Genomic DNA, 10,224 nt, shown 5'->3' on the forward strand with positions numbered 1-10,224 from the left:
AGGACTCATTCTTAAAATCCCGAAGTATTATTCCCAAGAGCCTTCTATGCCTCACCTAGACAGGCCTCTTTCCTCTTAACTTTCATGCCACTTTGGGGAAGCCGAAGCTCCGCGAGTAGCCGCCTGTGGCCTGGGTCCCGCGCCGCTCTTATTTGGGAACGGGGTCTGGGTCTCCAACGTGCCTGTCAGGCCTGTGGCCGCCAAACCGGCAGCCCGAGCGCGGCTGAGGAAAGGCTTCATCGCTCCGCATCGGCCTCTGCCCCCATTTTCAGTGGCCGGCCGCTGGGCTTTGGTTTGTGGCGTCCAGGCCGCTAGGGCTCCGGTTTTAGCTCTTGGGAACCAGTAGCACTGAACGTGCGCACCACTCTCCTTTGGGGAGCGGAAGATGCGCTTAGGGGTCTTGGTCCTCCCTTTACCGCCTCATCTTCCACTGAGGGTCTTGCGCGTAGGAGGTGGTCGTGTGGAGTGCGCCGGAGGTAGGGGTAGGTGCCCAAGTGCTAGCTAGCTTCCATGGTTCCTCAAAACGCCTACTTCCTAATTCCCAATCAGCGGAACCAGTGTAAGATTCCTGGCCTTGGGCGGCGTGGTCGCAGACCCACTCCTGGGCTGTTGAAGTCCACCTTCGCTTAGATCGCCCTGCGGGCCCCACCTCTCAGTCCAGGCGCTGGCCGCTTTGCTGAAGTTCCTCATTTTGCCACAGACTGGTGGACCTGGCTTATTCTTGCACACCCATTCAGGATTTTGTGAGGATCTTGACTCCCTAGACCCAAAGAGCTTCACATGTCATTTCCCTGCCTCATTTTAGCATCTGAGAGGAGAATAGCAAAATAGGAATGAAATTCTGCGGTGGAGACTGGCTCAATGCCATGCATTTAATATAGGCCTAACAAATGCTTGTTCAGTTGAACTGGACTGATAGATTCTCAGTGGAGCAAGGGCAGGTGTTATGCCTACTCTGGGTTCCCAGTGGGCTTCTAGGATCAATTGTTTATGGACTCGAGGTAAACTGAGCTGGGAATTAAAAAAACCTTCACTCATTCATTTGCTTTTTCAGCAGATATTTACTGAGCACCCACCACATGCCAGCACGTGGTTTCAGGCTTTAGTTCAAATCTTAATTCTGCCATTTCTTGAGGATTTGGCTTCAACACTCCTCATAACTCTTCTGTTATTTCGTCATCTATAAAAGGAGACTTGAGGGGTTATGGTGAATATTAAAATGATGAGATAATGTGACTGAGTGTTATGTATAATACAGCTTGATGTTATTTGGGCCACTGAGAAACGGGGTCTGAACAGACCTCCAGGTCCTGCCCCATCCTGAACTGCAAAGTCTATACCAAGGACAGACTGGGAAACAGATAGGAGTGAGTGCATGACTTTCCTTTTTCCTTCAGTCATAGATTTGCATCCCTAAGAAGGCTTTTATGAGGCTGAAGAGTACATTTTAGAGAGTTCCAATATAATAACAGAACTAGTGTTCACCAAGTTAGATCAATTCTACTTTTAGCTCTTTTATCAGCCTCTTTGTTTCCATCTCTGTTGTCACTACCTTCTCTTCCCCCATGACTGAGTCTCCTCAGAGGTCTCCTTGCCCCTTGTTCCCTCCAACATGTCATACAAGTCTTGATGACATCCCACTGTTCAGATTAAAATCCATTTAGGGCCTTACTATAACCCAAGATAAAATTTAAATGCTGTAAGTTGAGCCCCTACCTATTGTGCCAGCCCCTCTGTTGTCATCTCCTTCACATACCCTAAGCTACTGAATGCTTTCTGGGTGAGTCAAACTCTGATACCCTACAGGTCTTTGCATTTTTTGCACCTACCTGGAATGCTAGTTTCCCTGATCTCTGGTTAGGTGGACAATCAGGACTCATTCTTAAAATCCCGAAGTATTATTCCCAAGAGCCTTCTATGCCTCACCTAGACAGGCCTCTTTTCTCTTAACTTTCATGCCACTTTGAATATACTCAGACATACTGGTGTGATAGCAGGACATATTTGTATATCTGGTTCCTCACTAGATTGTGAGCTCCCTGAGGGCAAGGTTGTGTCTCTTAATGGTGTTACCATCTAGCGCAGCACGTGATATGTTGAGAATCAGACTGATTAGGATAGAACTCCTAAACTTACTAGCTGTGTGACCTTGGGCATGTTACGTATAACCTTTCTGCCTCATGTTTTCATATCTGTAAAATATTGCTAATGAGTATAGTGCTTACAAGAATTATTGTAAAGACTAAATAGCAAAACTCTTGTGAGCTCCTGGTATATAGCTGGCACTCAGGATAGACATGGCTATAGAGTGCCCTCCATAAATATTTGTTGAATCAACTCGGCAGAATTTAGGGAGGGTACTATTACGCTGTATGCCTACTAGGTACCAAGCACTGTGCTAGAGAGGAGTGCAGTTTTCGTGGTCTAAATGGGAGTCTTAATTGTTGCCTTTTAGGGATATGGGTCCTGAGCTCCCAAATCGTTGGATGTGTGGTTCACCTGGGTGTTTGTTAAGAATGCAGTGCGACGTTGCCCTCTGTCGCTCGCTGATCGTAGCCCGAGGTCAAGCTTGGGCGCCCTCACAAAACCAGTACCACTCTGGTGTCTTCGACTTTGCTGGCTTCACCCTTCCCAAACCTGTTCTTTGCCGCTCGCGGCCCCACTGCACATTTTCAACAGGCCGATGTGGCCCCGCCTACCTCGCGCCCACTGGGGGCGGAGCCTGCGGCGCATCGCTAACGTCACTTCCAGCGGACACGGAAGCGCCGTTGTCGGCAGATGTAGTTAGGAAGTCGTGATGGGTAAGCGTAAGCCTCTGGCCGACGTGGGCCGAGGGGGCCGGCCCGGGCTGCTGTGGCCCAGACGAGCGGAGAGTGCGGAGCGGCTTCTCGGCCAGCGCTGACGAGCCCTGGCAGTGCGCGCGCCTCTGGTGCCAGTGTTGCTCCGCCTCCGGGATAGAATCCGCCCCAGCCCTCTGGGCCTGGGACCCGGCGGCCGCTTTCTCCAGTCCGTCCCGCCGATCCGCATTAGGTCCGGGATAACTGGGTGGAGTAGGTGTGCGGCCCGCCGCCGGAGAGCCCGCTAGCTGTTTCTTTAAGCCCCCCTCTGCGTCTTCGCGGCCCTCTCCCGTTCTGTCAGAAAGCTGACGTGGGGCAATCCGTTCAGAACCTCCATGGAGAAGTTTGGGATGAATTTCGGAGGCGGCCCGAGCAAGAAAGACTTGCTGGAGACTATAGAGACGCAGAAGAAGCAGCTTCTCCAGTATCAGGCACGGCTCAAGGATGTGGTCCGTGCCTATAAAAGCCTACTGAAGGAGAAAGAGGCGCTAGAGGCCAGCATCAAGGTGCTGTCGGTATCCCACGAGGCAGATGTGGGCCTCGTAGGTGTCCAGCTTCCAGGCCTCACATTTCCTGACTCTGTGGATGACCGGTGCTCCACTCACAGCGAGGATAGCACTGGGACCACCACTAGCTTGGATACTGCGGCCAGTCTCACCAGCACCAAGGGTGAGTTTGGGGTAGAAGATGACAGACCGGCCCGGGGACCACCACCTCCAAAGTCTGAAGAGGCCAGTGGGTCCGAGAGTGGCGTTAGCAGTAGCAGTGGGGATGGGCCATTTGCAGTTGGGGAGGTGGACAAAAGACTGCACCAACTGAAGACTCAGTTGGCTACTTTGACTAGTTCTTTGGCCACAGTCACTCAGGAGAAGTCCCGCATGGAGGCTTCTTACCTGGCTGACAAGAAGAAGATGAAACAGGACTTAGAGGATGCCAGTAACAAGGCGGAGGAGGAGAGGGCCCGCCTGGAGGGAGAATTGAAGGGGCTGCAGGAGCAAATAGCAGAAACCAAAGCCCGGCTTATCACACAGCAGCATGATCGGGCCCAAGAGCAGAGTGACCATGCCTTGATGCTGCGTGAGCTCCAGAAGCTGCTGCAGGAGGAGAGGACCCAGCGCCAGGACTTGGAGCTTAGGTTAGAAGAGACCCGAGAAGCCCTGGCAGGACGAGCATATGCAGCTGAACAGATGGAAGGATTTGAACTGCAGACCAAGCAGCTGACCCGTGAGGTGGAGGAGCTGAAAAGTGAACTGCAGGTCATTCGAGATGAGAAGAATCAGCCAGACCCCCGGCTGCAAGAACTTCAGGAAGAGGCTGCTCGCCTTAAGAGCCATTTCCAGGCTCAGTTACAGCAGGAAATGAGAAAGGTAATTATCCACATCTTTTTCAAACATCAGTCATTGACCTGAAGTGAGAACTATTAGGGTTTGTTTCCTCCTTTGCTAGTTAGAGCTAAGTGTCTACAGTGTCATTTTTGATGCTGCCTGAGAAGTTCCACTAGAGAACCTGGGAAGTCCTGTTCTATGTGGTGTTGACGTGTGTGCTTCCAGGAGGATGTGGAGCTTCTCAGTGGAGGCTGGGTTGAAGCCAGACAGCTCTGCACTTCTGGGCATTGGCATCTTACCAGCTGTGGTCTATGAAGCAGTATAGCAGCATCTGTACAGTAAAAGGTAGTGTGTCCAGTAAAAGGTAGTGTGTCCAAAGGTTCTGTGGGTATGTGCTTCTAGGGAGGGTGGCTGAAGGCAAAGGGGATTTTCTCAGAAGTAACCTCTTGTCATTGCCTTTACTCAAGATTTACCTGTTTTGGAGAAGTGCTATACCAGAACAGGTATTGAAAGGGTGCCTCCTTTCAATGTGGAGAGGGAAATCCGGCTCAGTTTTGAACTTCCAGGAATATTGGATAAGGAAAAGAATGTTGTATGATTTCTTAATAGGATTTGAGGAAGCACCAGAAAAACAACAGTAACACACATTACATGTGAGTTAGGTGGAAAGCAGAACAATAGCAGATATACCAAGGTGCTTAATATTGTTCGGTATATGTGTTTTGCAGAACCCAAGCAGGTAATAGGAACTTTTGTTAGCTCCTGAAGCAACCGAAAAATCCCTAGTTCACATTCTTGCCAGGCCATCCCAAACCTGTGACCCTTTTGCTCCCCTCTCCTTCGAAACCAGAAACTGGTTTCTCGAAGTTTGCTGTGGGGCTTTTGTGGATGCATTTTTGTCTGTTCCCTTGTTTTCCAGACAGCTCTTGCAGAGGATCAACTCCGTCAGCAATCTCAGGTGGAAGAACAGAGGGTGGCAGCCCTGGAAAATCAAATATCCGAGGTGTCTGAGCTGCTAGGCACCTACGAGAAAGCCAAGCAGAAGGACCAGCTGGCCATTCAGAAGCTGAAGGAGCGCATTCTGCAGCTGGACCTGGAGAACAAGACACTGGCTCTAGCAGCCTCCAGCAGGTCCCCTTTAGACAGCCATGGAGAGGAGTCCAGTCTGGATGTCAATGTCCTGAAGGATAAGATGGAGAGGCTGAAGAGGTTGCTGCAGGTTGCAGCCAGGAAAAGCCAGGTGACCCTGGACGTGGAGAAGCTCTGTGACCTGGAGATAATGCCTAGCTCGGAGGCTGCTGATGGGGAGAAGGCTACTGCACTCTATTACCAACAGGAGCTGAAACAGCTGAAGGAAGAGTTTGAGAGGTACAAGATGAGGGCCCAGGTCGTCCTCAAAAGCAAGAATACCAAAGATGGTAACCTGGGAAGGGAACTAGAGGCAGCCCAGGAACAGCTGGCAGAGCTGAAGGAGAAGTATATCTCCCTGCGGCTCTCCTGCGAGGAGCTGGAGCAACAACACCAGCAGGAGGCTGAAGACTGGAAGCAGGAGCTGGCCCGGCTGCAGCAGCTCCACCGGCAGGAGCTGGAGCGGTGCCAGCTGGACTTCAGGGACCGCACACTGAAACTGGAGGAGGAGCTGCACAAGCAGCGGGATCGTGCCCTGGCTGTTCTCACTGAGAAGGACTTGGAACTGGAGCAACTGCGTTCTGTGGCCTTGGCCTCTGGGCTGCCAGGACGCAGAAGTCCTGTGGGTGGTGGTGGTCCTGGGGACCCAGCTGACACGTCATCCTCTGATAGCCTGACCCAAGCATTACAACTTGCAGCGGCCAATGAACCCACTTTCTTTCTGTATGCTGAGCAGCTGGCCCGCAAGGAGGTGGAGATCACATCACTGCGGAAGCAGAAGCACAGGCTGGAGGTCGAGGTGCATCAGCTGCAGGATCGACTGCTGGAGGAGGGCGAACGGCATCGCGAGGAGGTTGCAACCCTGCAAAGCCACATCGAAAAGAACATCAGGGATCAGAGCAGAGAGGGAGCCAATCTGGAGTACCTCAAGAACATCATCTACCGCTTCCTAACCTTACCTGACTCCCTGGGCCGCCAGCAGACTCTCACAGCCATACTGACTATCTTGCACTTCAGTCCGGAGGAGAAACAAGTGATAATGCGACTCCCAGCCAGTGCCAGCTGGTGGCCTTCTGGCAAGAGATGATGCCGTTTTCACCAACTCCTGGAATTTCTGTGCCTCTTTTATGTGGGAAAGGGCAGGTTCTGGTTTCTGCTGCCCCTTCTCTTTCATTATCATTTATTTCTTCACTGTGTTGAGCTGGGAGGAGTCTTTAATGTGGGATGGGATTTTCTGCCAAATGCCATTAATGCTGCTTTATCCTTAGGCCCTAGAGATAACTGAAAGTGCTGGGGCAGTATCTTCTGATGGTGTGCATGTGAGGAGAAGATGAGGTTAGGACTGAGAAGTGCAAAAGTTGGAACAGTGGTAAGGCTGTTTTAAAATAAGATGTTTTGTTTTAATAATATGCTCCTGGCACAAAGCTAGGAGTAAATGTGACTCCAAAGGGAGTTCAGTTAATCTCTGAAATGCACAAAACCCAGCTATTTTCTCCCTCTCATCACAATCTGAGTCTGGTCCATTGCTGCCCCAATTCTCTGGGGACATAAAGCCAGGCTGGAAAGGGACCAGAAAGTTTGAAATAGTGCCACATCATCCACTAGTCCCAAGGGCTAAGGAATAGTGAGTTTATTCTGGAAGGAACTGGGAAGCTTAGTCTAGTTAGTGCCTGGGAATGACCTACGCAATCACACTGCTTATGACCATCCTAGAGAGGGCCCTGAGTACCAGCTTGATCTTAGGGTGTTCCTGAGTAACCTGCTTTTGGCCTGGATAGGGTTAAAATAGACTTCTCTTGCCTATCCCTGCCTTAACCTGTCTGCGTGAGGTTGGCCTGAGATTGTGAGTCAACAACTTTGCTGTCTTTTCCTCAGTGTTGAACTTTCATTAAGAAATAAAGTCCTAGCTTTTTACAGAGAGGGATCCAAATGGTGAACATTCATCCTGCCTGGATAAAAGGAATTAGTTCAGAATTGGCCCCTAGCTTTTCTGCTTTTGTAGGGACAGCAAAAGGGGAAAACTTGCTGCAGAAAATTCTGAAAGATTGCTATAGCTGTCACAGGGAAGTCGTAAAGATCAGCTAAAGTTGGGTTGGGGTGCTTTCTGCCCAGTGGGTCTTGGCGTAAGTAGATTAATCCTGCTCTTATAAGGAAAGGCAGCTTATTCAGGCAGTCTGGAAAGGGGGTTCTCAGAAAACTCAGTTTCTCTGTTCCTTCTTTTCTCTCATCTACTCTTACTGGTTATAGAGGTCTTTGGACTCTAAAGACCAATGTTTGGCCACTAACTAGACTAATATGTGTCTCTCTGTGATTTCATCATAGAGGTCTGTTTTGTGAGGGTTTGGGGTGCAGAAAACTTTGATTAAATCTTCTTAATGGGAGGCTGGGTGACCTGGATTATCTACAGTGAGCAGACTTAAATGGGACAGAAGTTTATGTGTCCAAATGATGGAATCATTAAACCTGAGTGACTTGACCTGTGTGGTTCCTTAATGGTATCTATATTTCTAGACAAAAATAGATTGTGAATGTAAATGGTGAATGAAAAGGATGGAAATGATGTTTTCATATGTTAATCCATGAGCTTGAATCCAGGGAGGAATACCTCAGTGCTTTAACCGTCTTAGTTATAACACATATTTCTTAGCCTGGAATTGTGTGTGTATGTGTTTGTGTGTGGCCACCTATGCTGGAAAATGCTTTCTTACGGGTTTAGTGGGCAGGCTTAAAACTTCCATAATTACACTTCAAATTCTATAAATAATCTTTATAAATGCTTTATTATCCTTAAAATCTGGATTCATAGTATCCTGAAAAAGTGTCTCAGGACATCAAGCTAAACTAAAAAATAGTAATAAACTTGCTTAATTTTCTTACTTTATTCTCTCTAAATGTAGGATGTCTTGTAATTGTTATTTCTAGGTTGCTGTGGACAGAGTAGAAAGATCCATAGTCACAGTTGCTTTCCTAGGACTAATAATCCCTGTGCTTTTGACTATTGAGAAGATACCAAACAGGAAAAGAAGCAAATCAATTTCTGATTAATAATTTTAAGAATCTGGAGATGCATAAAGCTGTGAGGGCTCCCAACTGAAACGAAAAAACTCCCTTCCTACCCTTGACACAGCTTAGAAACAGACAAAATCAATGCACACGTGCCAAATTCAAAATTCCTTGTCTTCCCACACCCTTCCCTGAGACAAGTTTTCCAGTTATTTGGCTGGTTTGCCTGTGACAGATACTCTAAGGAAGGAAAGGGAGAGCGAGGGTGAAAGAATTGAGATCAGAATTAGAGAAAAATATGTTTTCCTTGGGCCCTGGTCCCAGAATATCAGACAGTATATGAGATGTGTCAGTAAGGTAATGAGACTGAGCCTTACGTGATTAACCATCACCACACAAGTCAGAGGAGGACTGCTGTGAAGAAGAGATAGATGGAGAATGTGGAGGGAAGGCAGTCTGACCCCTTCTTGGGCACCTCCCATCTGGGGAATAAACATGTCCCTATATCAATGCCCTGAATGTTGTTAAATCCCTGTCTGTTACCTAGAACTCGGGCTCTCAACGTTGTTTTGAGAAACTACTGCTACTCACTTTTGCTCATTCTTGTAGAGGGTCCTGGTGTCATGTTGAGCCGTTTACACCCATTTTTATCATTTACTCGTCCCAGGGACTGTTATCCCCCCATCTTACAGATGTTAAATTTGTGGAAGATCATGTAGCTAGTAAATGTCTGTGTCAGGTCTGATTAGCCCCAAAACCTGCTTAATCTGGGTATGCTCCTGCCTCCTCAGCCCTTGAGGGGGTCAGGGCCTCTCCCTAGATTTCTAGGGATGGGGAGACTGCTCTGTAGGCTGGACTGGACTGGCTCAAGTGGAGAGAACGTCTCCAGCTATAAGTTGCAGCCAAGCAAAGTTGCTACGCTATAGGGTTGAACAGGCAACAGTGGTTCTTCATAAGAGCCCTAAAGCTGCTCTGCCCCCAGTTTCTCGATCATTGCTAACTTTAGAACTTGGGTAATTCTAACACAATAAAAGAAGACTGGGTACTAGCTGGTGTTACAGTATGTTCCAACTATCACCTCTGGAAAACCTGGGGAAACAGTTTTGGGAATTGGAAATAGAATCCTAATGGATGAGTCACTTTACTCTCCCCTTCCCACCTCATCCCCCTTTTCCCCCAGGCAGTCTGGTGACCTCAGATGGATGGTTTTTGGAGCAAAAGAACCCCTAATTACGTAAAAAGCCAGCATAGTGTCTGAAACAAGGTAGGTGCTAAAACACTCTTTTTATCTCCACCAGGAATGTTAAATAGCAGAATTAGAAAGCAGACTGAGACCTTCTGGATTTAAATCCAGTATTTCTTAGTCACAAGCGTGGCTGTAAACAAAAGGAAAAATGACGACTGTCTTTTATCCAAGTGTCTGCTATGAGGGAGACTACTAACATTTCCCCTACCTTATTTAAATCACACAACAATCTGAAGCATCTGTTTTGCAGATGAGTGAGTGGAGACTTGGCAAGATGGGATGAATTGGCCAAGGCCCAGAGCCAGTCATGGCAGAATCAGGAATCAGACATGTTTATATGGACCAAAAGGCCCAGGCCCTTTCCGACGTCTGTGCTGTCTCCCAGCAGAGGGCAACGTGGAGCACTGAAGAAGTATTGCTCCCTGAGAAATTTAGGGGGCTGAGTTGCTGGCATGGGCTAAGGAAGAAGGGGTCCTTGTTCAGGTGGTCCTCTCTTCAGTGCCAAATGACTGCCTCCTAATTTCTTGGAAACTTACTTTCCTAGCAGCAGAGCTGTTACACACTGAAATTTATGAAATGGACTCTAGTTACAAGTCAGTTTTATGAGAGTTTGAATAGTGACAGACTTTTTCCTGGGATCCAGATCTCCTGGATAACCTAAATATTGAAGGTGCTGACAAACTCA

General features: G+C 48.3%; 2 protein-coding genes across 2 annotated transcripts in view; one reads left to right on the top strand and one right to left on the bottom strand.

Moving 5' to 3' along the window:
- Positions 1-250, bottom strand: part of ARF5 (ADP-ribosylation factor 5) — an 11,629-nt gene extending 11,379 nt beyond the window's left edge. The window contains exon 1 of the mRNA XM_011995996.1: positions 179-250. Within this exon, the coding sequence (XP_011851386.1) occupies positions 179-250 (72 nt within the window). The remainder of the gene's footprint in view (positions 1-178) is intronic.
- Positions 251-2,755: 2,505 nt separating this feature from the next.
- On the top strand, positions 2,756-7,766 carry GCC1 (GRIP and coiled-coil domain containing 1). Its single transcript, XM_011995926.1, has 2 exons — positions 2,756-4,204; positions 5,082-7,766. Exons 1-2 carry the CDS (start codon positions 3,173-3,175, stop codon positions 6,375-6,377), a joined length of 2,328 nt encoding a protein of 775 aa, XP_011851316.1. The 5' UTR covers positions 2,756-3,172; the 3' UTR covers positions 6,378-7,766.
- The last annotated feature ends 2,458 nt before the right edge of the window (positions 7,767-10,224 follow it).

Source organism: Mandrillus leucophaeus, unplaced genomic scaffold (genome assembly GCF_000951045.1).
Source record: "Mandrillus leucophaeus isolate KB7577 unplaced genomic scaffold, Mleu.le_1.0 Scaffold5, whole genome shotgun sequence".
NCBI lineage: Eukaryota > Metazoa > Chordata > Mammalia > Primates > Cercopithecidae > Mandrillus > Mandrillus leucophaeus.